At 41.5% G+C, this 17,651-nt stretch overlaps 1 protein-coding gene across 1 annotated transcript in view; it reads right to left on the bottom strand.

Moving 5' to 3' along the window:
- The window catches only part of LOC118380683 (ATP-binding cassette sub-family G member 1-like), a 40,601-nt gene that overhangs the window by 15,479 nt on the left and 7,471 nt on the right, over window positions 1–17,651 (bottom strand). The window contains 5 exon segments of the mRNA XM_035767661.2: window positions 3,126–3,198; window positions 3,201–3,270; window positions 14,022–14,072; window positions 14,513–14,645; window positions 15,107–15,224. Coding sequence (XP_035623554.2) covers window positions 3,126–3,198; window positions 3,201–3,270; window positions 14,022–14,072; window positions 14,513–14,645; window positions 15,107–15,224 — 445 coding nt within the window.

Raw genomic sequence — 17,651 nt, 5'->3', positions numbered from 1 at the left:
AAAGTAATGATGGACTGTCATTTCTCTTTGCTTATTTGAGCTGTTCTTGCCATAATATGGACTTGGTCTTTTACCAAATAGGGCTATCTTCTGTATACTACCCCTATCTTGTCACAACACAACTGATTGCCTCAAACGCAAATGAACTTTTAACACGGCAGACCTGTTCATTGAAATGTATTCCAGGTGACTCCCTCATGAAGCTGGTTGAGAGAATGCCAAGAGTGTGCAAAGCTGTCATCAAGGCAAAGGGTAGCTACTTTAAAGAATGTATTTTGATTTGTTTAACACTTTTTTGGTTACTATATGATTCCATGCGTGTTATTTAATAGTTTTGATCTCTTCACAGTGTAGAAAATAGTAAAAAATAAAGAAAAACCCTTGAATGAGTAGGTGTGTCCAAACTTTTGACTGGTACTGTACATGCCGGTTGTTTTGCTCTAGGACGCCCACAGCGTTACAAGACTCGTTTGAAGGTCCCCCGGTACCATTTGAAAACATGTATGGAAGTAAACAGTATATGGAGACTGTTTCGTGCCTAAAATAAGAGGTTAAATACATGTAAAAAAATAAATATATCAGGAAAAGTATATATATATATATATATATATATATATATATATATATATATATATATATATATATATATATATATATATATATATATATAATTTTTCTGATCTTTCTTCTATCTCTCAGATATAGAACAGACACTTCAGAACAAACCTCCTTTAAAGTTTTGGGGGGGACTATCTGTTATTCCATGTAGTAAACCTGTTAATCAATGCGTTTGTATGGGCTAATAGCAGTAATGCCAAATAAAACATTTAATCAAATATTTTTTTAAATAAAAATGTCGATACTTCAAGGGGTCTTAAAATTCAAAATGAAATAGGATAATGAACCTTGGTATGATCTTTTTAAAACAATTCCATATAGCTTAAACTCCTGTCTGTGCCAATGTCAAGCATCACCATATCATGTTTTAGCCAACACCATGTTTGAAAATAAGGAGGCATTTACTCAGTGATGTGTTGTGTTTGCCCCAATCATAAGGCTTTGCTTTTAGGCCAAAAAGTGTATCCCTTTTCAGTATTAATTTAGTGCCATGTTTCATACATATGCATGTTTTGGAATATTTTTATGCTGTATATTTGCATTCTTCTTTTCACTCACTCATTTAGGTCATCATTGCGGCGTCACTACTATGTTGTTGATCCATCCTCAGTTTTCTCCCATCACAGCCATTGAACTCTGTAGCTATTTTAAAATCACCAATGGCCTCATGGTTACATCCCTAAGCAGTTTCCTTCCTGTCCTGCAAGCTCAATTCAGAAATCTTCAGGAATCTTTAATGCGTCTGGGTGATTGCTACACCATTCACAGCATAATTAACTTGACCATGCTTAAAGATATATTCAAATGTCTGATTTGTTATTGTTACCCACCTACCAATCACTGTCCTTCTTTATTAGGCTTTCAGAAAATATCCCTGGTCTTTGTAGTTTAATCTGTGCTTGAAATGCAATACTTGACTGAAGGACCTTACAGGTGTTGTATGCATGGGGGACAGAGGGAGGGGTAGTCATTCAAAAAATCACATCAAATCATATTCCTAATCCCAGGCAACAAAAACAACAAATGTACTTTACTGTAAGGTCATTTTCACCCTCGATTTATCACAGTGCCAAGAGACAATTTAGTGTGCGCTTCAGGAGTAGGCAAATCCATACAGATCGTACAAATCGAAACCAAAGGAAGGTAAAAGGCTGCTTTTTGGCCATTAAGGACTTTGGGATTAATCTTTGCCCCTGATGAGATTCAGTCTTTCCTAACTAGAAGCCAACTGGGAGAAACGATATTCAATTGCATCCTCTTTTCCAAAAGAGGATAGGTTAACCTTGGAATTGTTCTTTCAGATTTATTTTGGTGGGGACACTGTCGTAGCAGAATCAGAATTATTTAGGTAACATTTATAAGTAAAATGTTTTATTCATTTTATTGCATGCTTATGTGAGATATGTCATTAGAATGTCTATTTTTGGATAATAGTGTTGGCCGGTTGCAGTTATCTGTTCTCTGTCAGGGTTCAGTTACTTGGGCCACAGAAAGGGGAGAGGTCAAGCTTGTCTTCATATGTAAACATATCTTTTAAACCATGTGAAGGGGCGATTGAGGGGGAACCAATTATCTCTTGGCTCCACAATGTCTGTGTGCCAGTCACTGTGTCTCTGTGATCTTGTCCAGGAGGGGTGCATTTGATATATGCTAGTGGATGAGGAAATGTCTTGGTACTATGTTGTACCAAGAACGAGAAGTAGAACCTCGTTTTAGGTGAGCAAACTGAATGATAATTTATAGCTAATGCTATCTGGCTATGGGATACTCCTCTCTCAAGTAAAGTCTTCCTTTGTAATGTTCCCAAGATCTGTTATTCGTCATGTGAGTTGAGATGGGTGTGTCTTGGCTATAAATGATACTAAGAACTGTTTTGTAAGCACTCTCAGAGAATTCATTGATAGACACTGAATTGATCTGAGAGTCACAGGGTTGTGATGGAGCTTATAATAATTAAAGATGGACTTTATGATAACTCTGACTTGTGTGGTGGTTTGGTCTCGTGATTTGGTAAATACAGGACATTTCCACTACAACACAAACACAAACAAGACAGAAAAAAAACACACAAAAAGGAACACAAATAACACCGACACACCGGACTTGTGGTCCTTCTGTGGCTCAGTTGGTAGAGCATGGCGCTTGTAACGCCAGGGTAGTGGGTTCGATTCCCGGGACCACCCATACGTAGAATGTATGCACACATGACTGTAAGTCGCTTTGGATAAAAGCGTCAGCTAAATGGCATATATTATTATATTATATTATTATTATTATATATTATTATATATTATATTATTATATTATTATATATTATTATATTATTATTATATAACAACGACGTTGTATTGCCTGTACATCTCATGAAAGAATAGCATTGACTCTAAATATGGACTTTAGAGTGTGCTTAGGCCGTGGTACGTTATAATCCATTGTCACGTCAGGACTTTCCTTGCCACTGCCACACATGCATGTGTTCTATACGATGTACAATAGGATCTTCTGACCTGGTGGGCTCATCAAAGAACATGATGGGAGGGTTGTTGACAAGCTCTAGGGCGATGGCCAGCCTTTTCCTCTGCCCCCTGAAAGATGTGACGTTCGAGTTTTCACACACTCAAGCAGGCCCAGGGCCGTAAGGATCTCCGTCACCTTAAAAACAACACAGGAAGGTTACAAACACCTACATTGCATTCGGAAAGTATTCAGACCCCTTCCCATTTTCCACATTTTGTTACATTACACCCTTATTCTAAAATACTTTTTTGCTCTCATTAATAATGACAAAGTGATAACAGATTTTTAGATATGTTTGCAAATGTATTAAAAATTAAAAACAGAAATACCTTATTTACATGAGTATTTAGACCCTTTTCTATGAGACATGAAATAGAGCTCAGGTGCATCCTGTTTCCTTTGATCATCCTTGAGATGTTTCTACAACTTGATTGGAGTGCACCTGTGGTAAATTCAATTGATTGGACATGACTTGGAAAGACACAGATCTGTCTATATAAGGTCCCACAGTTGACCATGCATGTCAGAACAAAAACCAAGCCATGAAGCCGAAGGATTTGTCCTTAGAGATCTGAGACAGGATTGTGTGCCGTGGCACAGATCTGGGGAAGTGTACCAAAATATTTCTTCTGTATTGAAGCTCCATAAGAACACAGTGGCCACTATCATTCTTAGATGGAAAAAGTATGGAACCACTGTCGTGACGTTTGTATTATTAATGTGACGACTGCTATTCATTGAATAATAAACTACGTTTAGCACACTTGGATACATTTGTAAACTATGCTTAGTTTAGCCCTAACACCTTGCCCCGAACTGTCACTCTTATGGGTCAGAATTATAATGTATTTATTACTTTATTACTTGTTAAAGGTCTCCATTAGGTATTTATTTCGATGGCTGCGTCTCCTTCTGATTGTCCACCCGATGTCACAATGTCCTTTTTCTTGGTTGTCTGTTTCCTTGCCCTTGTTCTGTGAGAGTGGGCTTCTGAGGAGGCTAATCAGCCGCGTAGACGCTCCCAGCTTGTGTAGGAGGGCCGTGTAGACAACCAATGACTTGAAGAGAATAACCGGTTGGTCCTTCTTGAATTCACCTTCTTAGATATAATAATCAACCATAGCCTTGATTGTTAAGAGGTTCCTTTGTCCTCTTCCTCGTGTTGTGTTTTGGGGTCACAACTAGTTGTGGACCCCGGCTGCAGCACGCGGTCAACTTAGTCTGGTATGTAAATTCTTAACTTACATGTTTCATACCCTCGGGTCACAAAGGGGCGTTTCTGCCTTTATGACATGCTCTCTGGGTTCCCTGGGGCGTGGCTCAATATAAGGCAAGGTATTAGAACTTACCAGGATCTCGTTTAGACAACTATAAACATCAAAGTTCATCTTTACAAAAACATTCTCTTTGATCTGTATATTTCCTACACAATGCACAGTATGTAAAAATCATGTACATATTATAAAAACTCTTCAAGTTACAATGTTTTCATTATAACGTCGTCATTTAACTTATAATAACATAACAAAAACAACATTTATTTTTATATTTCATCTATCATTGGCTGATGAAATATAATGTCCCAAAGTCTATTTATTGCATGTTACAGTTCTGAGGTAGATTATCCAGAAGGCCCACACAGACATTCCAGCCCCAAACACTAACAGAACACAGGATTCGTCGGCTGCCTTAAGATGTACAGTTGGTGGGAGGTGTCATAACCCCCCCCCCCCTCCCATTTATACCTCTCCCCTCTGCGGGAGTGAGAGATTTCTCTGTAGAACTGTCATCCATGGTAACCTGATCCTTACAGGCCAGTCATGACACCACCAAGACTCTTCCTAAAGCTGGCCACCCGGCCAAACTGAGCAATTGGGTGAGAGATTGACAAACCTTCCAGAAGGACAACCATCTCTGCAGCACTCCACCAATCAGGCCTTTATGGTAGAGTGGCCAGATGGAAGTCACTCCTAAGTAAAAGGCACATGGCAGCCTGCTTGGAGTTTGCCAAAAGGCACTTTAATAACTTCTTATGGGCAACATCCGGTGAAATTGCAGAGCGCGAAATTCAAACTACAGAATTATAAATATTTAACTTTCATAAAATCACAAGTGTAATACATCAAAATAAATCTTAACTTCTTGTTAAGTCAGCCGCTGTGTCGGATTTCAAAAAGGCTTTAAGGCGAAAGCACACCATGCGATTATCTGAGGACAGCGCCCTGCATACAAAAGCATGAAAAACATATTTCAACCAGTGCAGGTGTGACACGAAAGTCAGAAATAGTGATATAATAAATGCCTTACCTTTGATGATCTTCTTCTGTTGGCACTCCAAACGGTCCCAGTTACATCACAAATGGGCCTTTTGTTCGATAATGTCCTTCTTTATATCCATAAAAACTCAGTTTAGCTGGCGTGTTTCAGTCAATAATCCACCCAGTTTCCCTCCATCAAAATGCATACAAAATTAATCCCAAACGTTACTAATAAACTTTTACAAACAAGTCAAACAACGTTTATAATCAAACCTTAGGTACCCTAATACGTAAATAAACAATCAAATTTAAGATGGAGAATCGTTGTCTTTACCAGAGAAAAATACCAACGAACGCGCAATTCCACGAGCTTGGAAACACTACAGCCAAAATGGGAGCCACCTAGAAAAACTACAATTTCTGGTTAATTTTTCCAAAAACCAGCATTAAACTCTTTCTAAAGACTGTTGACATCTAGTGGAAGCCCTAGGAACTGCAATCTGGGAGGACTTCACTTTATAATAAAAGTGACAGCCATTGAAAACAGTGGTAGTGTAACGGTTTTCTTCCGTTGAAGGAGAGGAGGACCAAAATGCAGTGTGGTTAGTGTTCAGCATGTTTAAAATAGACGATAAAGGAGAACACTACAAAATACATAACAACAAATGTGAAAACCGAAACAGTCCTATCTGGTGCATAGACACAAAGACAGAAGACAATCTCCCACAAAATACCCAAAGAACACGGCTGCCTAAATATGGTTCCCAATCAGAGACAACGATAAGCACCTGCCTCTAATTGAGAACCAATCTAGGCAACCATAGACTTACATAAACACCTAGAAATGGAACACCCTATAAACATACAAAACCCCTAGACTAGACCAGACAAAACACATAAATCCCCCATGTCACACCCTGACCTAACCAAAATAATAAAGACAACAAAGATAACTAAGGCCAGGGTAGGCTGAATTTTTTTATGGGGAGGGGGGGGTTGTCCTCGGGGTTTCGCCTGCCATATCAATTCTGTTGTACTCACAGACATAATAACATAATAATAATAATAGTAACAGGCAGTTTATTTTGGGCAATCTTTTCATCCGGATGTGAAAATACTGCCCCCTACCCAAGAGGACTCTCAGAACATGAGAATCAAGATGATCTGTTCTGATGAAACCAAGATTGAATTCTTTGGCCTGAATGCCAAGTGCCACGTCTGAAGGAAACCTGGCACCATCCCTACGGTGAAGCATGGTGGTGGCAACAACATGCTGTGGGGATGTTTTTCAGCGGCAAGGACTGGGAGACTAGTCAGGATCGAGGGAAAGACGAAACAGAGCAGAGTACAGAGAGATCCTTAATGAAAACCTGATCCAGAGCTCTCAGACTGGGGTGAAGGTTCACCTTCCAACAGGACAATGACCCTTAGCACTATGGTACCGAAATTACAAGATTATGTTATAATACTGTTATTACATCAAATGGTTGTTTTATGCAACAGAATAGGGTTCTTAGAACTCTATTGTGTCTGTGTGAATTGAGTAGAGCTTTTGAGATTTAACTCTGGTAATTGGGCAGCGGGTAGCCTAGTGGTTAGAGTGTTGGACTAGTAATCGAAGGGTTGCAAGATCAAATCCCCGAGCTGACAACGTAAAAAATATGTTGTTCTGCCGCTGAACAAGGCAATAACCCACTGTTCCTAGACCGTCATTGAAAATAAGAATTTGTTCTTTACTGAATTGCCTAGTTAAATAAAGGTCAAATGTAAATTGATTTATGATGCCTTTGGTGTTAAATCGAAGGAGCCATATTCCATTCATGTGAGGAAGATGGCTCCGGTCTGACTGAGCCTGCAATTCATAGACTGAAATGGTGTTTGTGTATTATGAGGTACCAGAGAGAGATGGCTCGGGTATGGAAAATGATGAGGGGAACCTTGTCTTAGGTGACACAATCTGTGCAATAAGAACAGTCTTCATATCAAATGCTGTATGGCTGGGGGATACTCCTTTCTCATATATCAAGTCTCACCGTGTGACCCATTCCACATATCTGTTGTTTGTCATGTAAACTAAGGAGTGTAGAATGGCGCCAGAGAGGATGGCTGGCATTTTAAGTGCTCCTGTCACGTAGAGTAGGCCAGAAGGCTAAACTGGATAACCTAACCTCTATCAAAATAAAAAGATGGCGGAGCCGCAAAAGTTCTTCTGTGCAAAGGTGTTTATTTACAAGTGATTCCGGAACAAAAAACAACAGTACTGCCATCAACGTCTACCTTATGGGACAGCTTAAAAACAATGCTGCCCCATCCACAGCTCAATCCAAAAATGCCTCCCCATGACTGAAAGAGAGGCTCCTTTTGTAGGGCTAGCCCCTCCCCTCAGAACAATTAACCCTAATTAATTAATCAATTAACAATAGAAACCTACATTTTCCATGAACTAAACATACTAAAGGATATACATTGCAACACGGTTTTAAACAATATCACAACACAACATTTACAACATTACATCACTACTGACAATATCTTTCAATATGCCCATATGCATTAATGAGCCATTTGGGACAGGCACTATAAAGCCAACCAAATTCCCTTAGCTCGGGTCCTTTTCCAGCATACCCGGAAGCTACAGAGATGGAGAGAGAGGAACATAACAAACAAACAATGCGCTCATCCACAACATTGATAAGTATAATAATTATTGTATCTCTCAAATATGAACATTGACAAGTGTGAAATGCATGCACCAAGAGAGAAGTTAATTTGTGTGTCGACCCACATTGTTAACTTATCTTATAATGGCGCAGGGAGGAGTGATGAATATGTGTGTGCGTTAAAGAACCAAATGCTGCCCGCGGCCAGTGACGGACTTCTACGTCACAGCTCCTAACCACCTATTTCGTTAGCTTTTTTGCATTGTTTGTAACTTATTTTATAATGTATTTTGTACATAATGTTGCTGCTACCGTCTCCTATGACCAAAAATAACTTCTGGACATCAGGACAGCGATTACTCACCTCGAACTAGAAGAAGCTGTTTCCTTTAACAAGTCCGATGAGTCCGAACCGCAGGATATACTGCTTTCTCAGAAACAGGCCCAAATCCCAGTCATTTGTTTGAAGAAAAGACAGAGAAAAAGGGGGCGGGGGTCGGGCTGCCTTCTGAGAATTCGTAGACAAGTGAGTAAACTCCCATTCTATTGGCCAATGTGCAATCATTGGAAAATAAAATCGATGACCTACGATCAAGGTTATTCTACCAACGGGACATTAAAAACTGCAATATATTTTGTTTCACCGAGTCGTGGCTGAACGACGACACGGATAATATAGAACTGGTGGGATTTTCCATGCACCGGCAGGACAGAGAATCTGCGCCTGGTAAGACAAGGGGTGGGGGTGGGGGTGTGGGTCTATTTGTCAATAACAGCTTGTGCCCGATGTCTAATATTAAAGAAGTCTTGAGGTATTGCTCGCCTGAGGTAGAGTACCTTATGATAAGCTGTAGACCACACTCTCTACCAAGAGAGTTCTCATCTATATTATCAATAGGCATCTATTTACCATCACAAACCGATATTGGCACTAAGCCCGCACTCAACCAACTCTACAAGGCCATAAGCAAACAATAAAATGCTCATCCAGAAGTGGCACTCCTAGTGGACGGGGACTTTAATGCAGGCAAACCTTCACCTACTTTCTACCAGCAGGTCACATGTGCAACCAGAGGGGGAAAAAACTCTAGACCACCTTTACTCCACACACATAGATGCATACAAAGCTCTCCCCCACCCTCCATTTGGCAAATCTGACCATAATTCTATCCTCCTGATTCCTGCTTACAAACAAAAACTAAAGCAGGAAGTACCAGTGACTCGCTCAATACGGAAGTGATCAGATTACGCAGATGCAACGCTACAGGACTGATTTGCTAGCACAGACTGGAATGTGTTCCGGGATTCATCCAATGGCCATTGAGGTGTATACCACCTCAGTCATCGGATTCATCAATAAGTGCACCGACGACATCGTCCCCACAGTAACTGTACATACATATCCCAACCAGAAGCCATGGATTACAGGCAACATCCGCATCGAGCTAAAGGCTATAGCTGCGTCTTTCAAGGAGCGGGACACTAATACGGACACATACAAGAAATCCCGCAATGCCCTCAGACTATCCAACGAACAAGCAAAGAGTCAATACAGGATTAAGATTGAATCCTACTACACCGGCTCTGACGCTTGTCGGATGTGGCTGGGCTTGAAAACCAGTAAGGGAAACCCAGACTAGAAAGGGAAACCCAGACGCAAGCTGCCCAGTGACGCGAGCCTACTAGACGAGCTAAATGCCTGATATACTCGCTTCGAGCCAAGCAACACTGAAGCATGCACAAGAACACCAGCTGTTCTGGACAACTGTGTGATAAAGCTCTCGGTAGCTGATGTGAGCAAGACCATTAAACAGGTCAACATTCCCAAAGCCGCGGGGCCAGATGGATTACCAGGACATGTACTCAAAACATGCACTGACCAACTGGCAAGTCTCTTCACTGACATTTTCAACCTCTCCCTTACCGAGTCTGTAATACTTAAATGTTTCAAGCAGACCACCATAGTCCCTGTGCCCAAGGACATTAAGGTAACCTGCCTAAATAATTACCGCCCTGTAGCACTCACATTGGTAGCCATGAAGTGCTATTACAGGCTGGTTATGGCTCACATAAACAGCATCCTTCCGGATACCCTATACCCACTCCAATTCACATACCGCCTCAACAGATCCACAGATGACGCAATCTCAATCACACTCCACACTGCCCTTTCCCACCTGGACAAAAGGAACACCTATGTGAGAATGCTGTTCATTGACTACAGCTCAGCATTCAACACCATAGTGCCCACAAAGCTCATCACTAAGCTCAGGACCCTGGGACTAAACACCTCCCTTTGCAACTGGATCCTGGACTTCTTCACGGGCCGACCCCAGGTGGTAAGGGTAGGCAACAACACGTCTACCATAACGATCCTTAACACTGGGGCCCCTCAAGGGTGTGTACTTAGTCCCCTCCTGTCCTCCCTGTTCACCCACGACTGTGTGACCAAACACGACTCCAACACCATCATTAAGTTTGCTGACAACACAACAGTATCTGATCATCGACAACGATGAGACAGTGTGGTGCCAGGACAACAACCTCTCCCTCAATGTGAGCAAGACAAAGGAGCTGATCATGGACTACAGGAAAAGGCGGGTTGAACAGGCCCCCATTAACATCGATGGGGCTGTAGTGGAGTGGGTTGAGAGTGCCCACATCACAAACAAACTATCATGGTCCTAACAAACCAAGACAGTCATGAAGAGGTCATGACAACACCTTTTCCCCCTCAAGAGACTGAACATATTTGGCATGGGTCCCCAGATCCTCAAAAAGTTCTACAGCTGCACCATCGAGAGCATCCTGACCGGTTACAGCACTGCCTGGTATGGCAACTGCTCGGTATCTGACCGCAAGGCGCTAGAGGGTAGACCGTATTGCCCAGTACATCACTGGGGCCAAGCTGCCTGCCATCCAGGACCTATACATGTATACTAGACGGTGTCAGAGGAAAGCCCAACAAATTGTCAGAGACTCCAGTCACCCGCCATAGACTGTTTTCTCTGCTACCATAGGGCAAGTGGTAGCGGAGCACCAAGTCTAGGATCAAAAGTCTCCTTAACAGCTTCTAACCACAAGCCATAAGACTGCTGAACAATTAATCAAATGGCCACTGGACTATTTACATTGTTCCCCCCCCATTTGTTTTGTACACTGCAGCTATTTGCTGTTTATTATCTATGCATAGTCACTTCACCCCTACCATACAAGTACAAATTACCTCGACTAACCTGTACCCCCGCACATTGACTCGATATCAGTACCCCTTGTATATAGCCTCGTTATTGTTATTTTATTGTGTTATTTTTATATAGTTTATTTGGTCAATATTTTCTTAACTCTTTATTGAACTGCACTTTTCGTTAAGGGCTTGTAAAGTAAGCATTTCACGATAAGATCTACACTTGTTGTATTCGGCGCATGTGACAAATAAAGTTTGTTTGGTGTTTGTACACACGCATATACACACACTCTCATTCAAATAAACACATACAAGAACACACACAGAGATGTAATAGTGCCAGACATGCACACAAACATATAAAGCAGGCCCTGCTGTTACGATTTCAGTTGTCCTTGATGTCCTTTGTTTTAAATGTATTACATTTTTTATTTGTATTTTTTTTGCATTGTTGTTTGCTAATTTCTTCTGTCTTTTCCTTTTTTCTCTTTCGTTAAATTGCTTGGTTATTGGTGCATTGGGGGGTTCTTGGGGGTGGGGAATGGAATTCATTGTATTTTTTTCCATGGGAGGGGGCTGAGGGAGGGATCTCGAATGGTTGAGGGACAGCTATTGGGGAACTGTGGGGGGATCTTGGAGGGTTCGGGTTTCACAAGATTGTGATCATGAAAAAGGAAGCTATGACATATATTTTATATCACTATCATGCACACGCACCCTCACACATAAGGATGGCTTTGTTGTGGAAAGATTGATACATGTAACAAAGCGTCTTGTTTGTCCTTCATGTTCTAATACTTTAATGTTACCCCTTGTGTTTTTTGTTATAAATAAATAAATAAATACAAATTAATTTTTTATTTAAAATTCAAAATAAATAAAGTTTGATTTGATCTTTGCCATATAAAAGATCTTGGTATTCTTTGTGTTGGGGCTCTCAACCCAACAGTCAAGAGTGTTATTGCAGAGCACTCAAATCATTCACTTGCGTGTGTGTGGTGTGACCTGCTTTCCTTATTAATAAGTGAATAAATATTTAGTTTAAGTAGAATTGTGACTTGTGATAAGAAAAATCACCACAATGCAGGAGTGGCTTCGGGACAAGTCTCTGAATGTCCTTGAGTGGCCCAGCCAGAGCCCGAACATGAACCCAATCGAACATCTCTGGAGAGAACTAATAATAGCTGTGCAGTGACGCTCCCCATCCAACCTGACAGAGCCTGAGAGGATCTGCAGAGAAGAATTGGAGAAACTACCCAAATACAAGTGTGCAAAGCTTGTAGCATCAAACCCAAGAAGACTTGAGGCTGTAATCGCTGCCAACAGTGCTTCAACAAGGTACTGAATAAAGGGTCTGAATACTTATGTAAATGTGATATTTCCATCTTTAATAAAAAATAAAAAAAATTCTAACCTGTTTTTGATTTGTTATTATGTGCTATTGTGTGTAGATAGATGAGGGCAAAAAACAAACTATTTAAGCCATTTTAGAATAAGACTGTAACATAATATGTGGAAAAAGTCAAGGGGTCTGAATACTTTGCAAAAGCACTGTAACCACATCCCTTCCTCTCAGCAACTTAACATATACGTATGTCTACATTAATCACAGATCTAGGGTCAGATACCCAACCCTTATTAAAAACCTTAAAGGAATACTTCGGGATTTTGGCAATGAGGCCCTTTCTCTACTGCCCAGAGTCAGATGAACTAGTGGATACTATTTTTATGTCTCTGTGTCCAGTAGGAAGGAAGTTAGAGGTAGTTTTGCAAGCCAGTGCTAACTCGCATTAGCCCAATGGCTGGAAGTCTATGGTATTTACTAGCATGCTAGCTAGCATATACCCATAGATTTCCACTCATTGTGCTAACGCTAGTTAGCATTGGCTAGAGAAACTATCTCTAATGTCCTTCATATGGGACAAATCAAATCAAATCAAATGTATTTATAAAGCCCTTCTTACATCAGCTGATATTTCAAAGTGCTGTACAGAAACCCAGCCTAAAACCCCAAACAGCAAGCAATGCAGGTGTAGAAACACGGTGGCTAGGAAAAACTCCCTAGAAAGGCCAGAACCTAGGACGAAACCTAGAGAGGAACCATGCTATGAGGGGTGGCCAGTCCTCTTCTGGCTGTGCTGGGTGGAGATTATAACAGAACATGGCCACGATGTTCAAATGTTCATAGGTGACCAGCAGGGTCAAATAATAATAATTTGTAGTGGATGTCGAGGGTGCAACAGGTCAGCACCTCAGGAGTAAATGTAAGTAGGCTTTTCATAGCCGATCATTCAGAGTATCTCTACCGCTCCTGCTGTCTCTAGAGAGTTGAAAACATCAGGTCTGGGACAGGTAGCATGTCCGGTAAACAGGTCAGGATTCCATAGCCGCAGGCAGAACAGTTGAAACTGGAGCAGCAGCACGGCCAGGTGGACTGGGGACGGCCAGGTGGACTGGGGACAGCAAGGAGTCAAAGAGACATAAAAATAGTTCATCTGGCTCTGGGGAAGTAGATAAAGGGCTTCATTGCCAAAATCCCAAAGAATCCGTTTAAGCATAAGGGGAGGGCATAATATCTCACCCTGTATCAGTGGTTAGTAGCACTCATCATATCACTTTACATCCATTCCAGCCTGTTTAAAGCCAGTACTGACTGCACTAGTGGCAACACTCCAGTGCTGAAATAGTAACTGGTCCTAGTTTCCAGTTTGAGGATCAGGAAACATGCAGGAGATTAAGGTGAGGGAGGATTCTGAAGCCATTCACATACAACTCTCTTACCATGTCTCTCTTGCCCTCATCCTTTTCCTGGAGCTTCAGATTAGCAGACACCTAGGAGACAGAGAGGAAGATTTAGTTCACACTTTGGCTGCGTCCCAAATAAGAGAAACAAAGTCTACGTGTGCAGGCGCATGCAATCTTTCATGTCTCAGAAGCAACCATTTAGAGAAGGTGTATCTTATTAATGAAAAGAAAGCCCAAGTTTAGGAGTACACAATGTTACATATAAATGCATTGTTTAGAAAAGACAATGTGGAATTAGGAATTCTGATGCCTCTAATACATAGTATTTCTATCTGCAGCGTTCTAAATGTTCCACCCTTTTAACTTATTGTTTACTTCCAGAGCATAAATTTCCATTGTGTATGCACTGTAATGTGTTTGATCTATTGACTTGCCCTCTTGGCCAGGTCTCCTTTGTAAAATAGGTATTCTGACTTCAATGGGACTTCCTGGATAAATAAAGGTTAAATAAAATGTCAAACAATTACCATCATGGCCTCCTGTACTGTGAGGTGAGGCAGAAGCATGTCGTCCTGCATGATGTAGCACGAGACCTTCCTGAAAGAACGCAGGTCACGAGGCTGTCCATTGATCAAGATCTCCCCCTTCATCCCCGTTTCCCTACAGACAGAGGGCAAAGCCATACCTGGGTTATGCATTTGATCCATATGATAGACTTGATTTATATCTGTGTTTAAAAGAGAAGTGAACAATAGAAATAGAAACAACAGAGAACAACACGTATTTCCCAAGTGGTCATCGATTGGAAGAGGACTAACCAGTTCAAACATGAAAACATACACATAACATAAAAATAGAATATATACAAAAAGACATATAGTAATCATTCTCAAAAATGTATTTCATGACATGGGTCAATGTTAAATTATTGCGAATGAACGTGCCGCTTGGCGTCACCCTGCGAGAGTCACATCAAGGTAAACACCAAGCTACAGCAAAGCTTTTTGTAATGTTAACTTTTTAATGCCCAGAACTGTAGGTGTGGCGTGATTCTTGTAAATTACTCATCTATCAGCGACCTTTACACCTATTTGGTGTTAAGTGTCAGGCCTGTGGCTCACCTATAGCCGGACAGAATATTCATCAGCGTAGATTTCCCAGCTCCTGAGGGACCCATGATGGCCACCAGGCAGCCGCTGGTAAATTTCCCAGAGATCCCTTTCAGCAGGGTCTTGTAACCTGAAAGCCGGGTACAAAAGAAAGCAGAACCATATAAAACCCTCAATCAGCCTCACAATGGCACTTCAGGCTTTCAACTTCACACAGTACCTGCTTAAATCTGTCTATGTTTTCCCTCCTCCTCGAATAAAACCCTCTGTCATATTTGTATTTTGTGTTTTCTAAGTGAATGCACCTATCTGGGTGGGTGTATATTACATTGTAATCTCCTCATGCTCACATTTCAGACCACAGAACATGCTTGGTATTTGAAGGGTTCCCACCCAAACATGCTCATGGAGTGATTCAAATCAACCCACACTGTGGGAGTAACGTTTTTTGGGGTGCTTTTTGTGAAGCATTTTGCTGCATTTATAAAATATGCTTTATAAATGAAGTTATTCTCATACGTTTTAGAATTCATTCCATTTTTACATGAGCTGTTTATCTATTCTGTTTGAACAGCCTATTTGTGTCAACGGTGAACACATTGTTGTTCTAGCCCAGCACTAGCACACCTGATTCAAGATCTTGATTATTTAGATCCGGTGGGTTAGTGCTGAGCTAGAACAAAAATGTGTAACCCAGTGGCCAAGGTCTCAGTACTAGAGTTGAGAAACATTGCCTCACTCTAAATCAATCATATATGCTAAAGCTGTAAATAAAATGTAAATGAAATCATCCCCTAGCCGGGAGTGGAATGGCCTATAGTAACCTGCTATTCACCTAATGGACACAGCTAGCTGAACGCTAATCCAGTTGATTGCGGTGGCTACCAGTTTAATTGGATTTTCTGTTATAATCCTTCAGAGCGATACACAAATACCTCTGACCTTTTCTGTCCTCTTTTAATGGAACCTAGTGTTCCCTGCTAGGAGGAGAGGATGCACTTTAGTAACCTCTCCCTTGTGAGGACACAGCATTTAAGCCATGCAGTGTGTGCATAGACAGTAAATGGCTGGTTCACGAAGGGCATGTTAATAACTTGTTCACTTGAGATGTCAATTGTTTGGACACATCTACTCATTCAAGGGTTTTTCTTTATTTGGACTATTTTCTACATTGATAATAGTGAAGACATCAACGCTATGAAATAACACATATGGAATAATGTAGTAACAAAAAAATATTATACAAATCAAAATATATTTCATATTTGAGATTCTTAAAATAGCCTCCCTTTGTCATGATGACTGCTTTGCACACTTATTTCATAGTTTTGATGTCATCACTATTATTCTGAACCGCACCGGGCTATGCACCCCCACTGGAAACACCGTGCGCTCCATAGCATAACACGGTGTCTGCCGGTCTCTCTAGCCCACCGGTGAGCACAGGGAGTTTGCGCAGGTCTCCTACCTGGCATAGCCATACTCCCATTAAGCCCCCCCCCAATAATTTTTTGGGGCTGCTTTTCGGGCTTCCATCCTCGTCGCCGTGCTGCCTCCTCATACCAGCGCCTCTCCGCTTTTTTCGCCTCTATTTCCTCCTTGGGGTGGAGATATTCACCAGGCTGAGCCCAGGGTCCTTTTCCGTCCAGTTCCTCCTCCCATGTCCAATTCTCCAAGTGGTGCAGCCTCTTCCACTGCAACTGCTCTTCACGATTAACAGGGAGAGTAGGTTCAGGTCTGACTCCTGACTCAGCCACTCTCTCTCTGAGCCCTCCCCCAATAAATATTTGGGGGTTACTTTCGGTTTTCGCTCTGCGCCGCCGTGTCTTTCCTTTAGACTCCATTCGCCTATAGCCCTCTTCGCACTGCTCTAGCGAATCCCAGGCGGGCTCCTGCACTCCCTCTGGGTCGGCCGCCCACCTGTCTATTTCTTCCCACGTCTCGTATACTCCATGCCTCTGCTGTCCATAACGTCCTCCCTTCACTGTTCAAGCTGTCGCTGCCTGTTAACATGCTGCTCGATCCGTGTGTGGTGGGTGATTCTGTAACGGCGTTCTTCGTTTGTAGAAAGAGAGTCGGACCGAAACGCAGCGTAGTGGTTACTCATGACTTTAATAGAAAAAGTGACAGATGAAATAACGATACAAAATACAAAACAACAAACGGAACGTAAAACCTAATTACAGCCTATCTGGTGAAACTACACAGAGACAGGAACAATCACCCACGAAATACAAAGCGAAACCAGGCTACCTAAATACGGTTCCCAATCAGAGACAACGAGAATCACCTGACTCTGATTGAGAACCGCCTCAGGCAGCCAAGCCTATACAACACCCCTACTCAGCCGCAATCCCAATAATACAAAAACCCCAATACGAAATACAACAACATAAACCCATGTCACACCCTGGCCTGACCAAATAATTAATGGTTTGAGTCGTGACAATTGTCAGCATGTTACAGAAAGAGAACTGAACAAACATGTGAGAAACAAATTCAAGTTCCATCGATCTATCCTACTCGGAAAGGGAGTTGGAGGTAAACAAATATCATG

Source organism: Oncorhynchus keta, chromosome 1, assembly GCF_023373465.1.
Source record: "Oncorhynchus keta strain PuntledgeMale-10-30-2019 chromosome 1, Oket_V2, whole genome shotgun sequence".
Taxonomy (NCBI): Eukaryota; Metazoa; Chordata; class Actinopteri; order Salmoniformes; family Salmonidae; genus Oncorhynchus; species Oncorhynchus keta.
The sequence above is the reverse complement of the archived record's forward strand: the minus strand, read 5'-3'. Positions and strand labels throughout refer to the sequence as shown.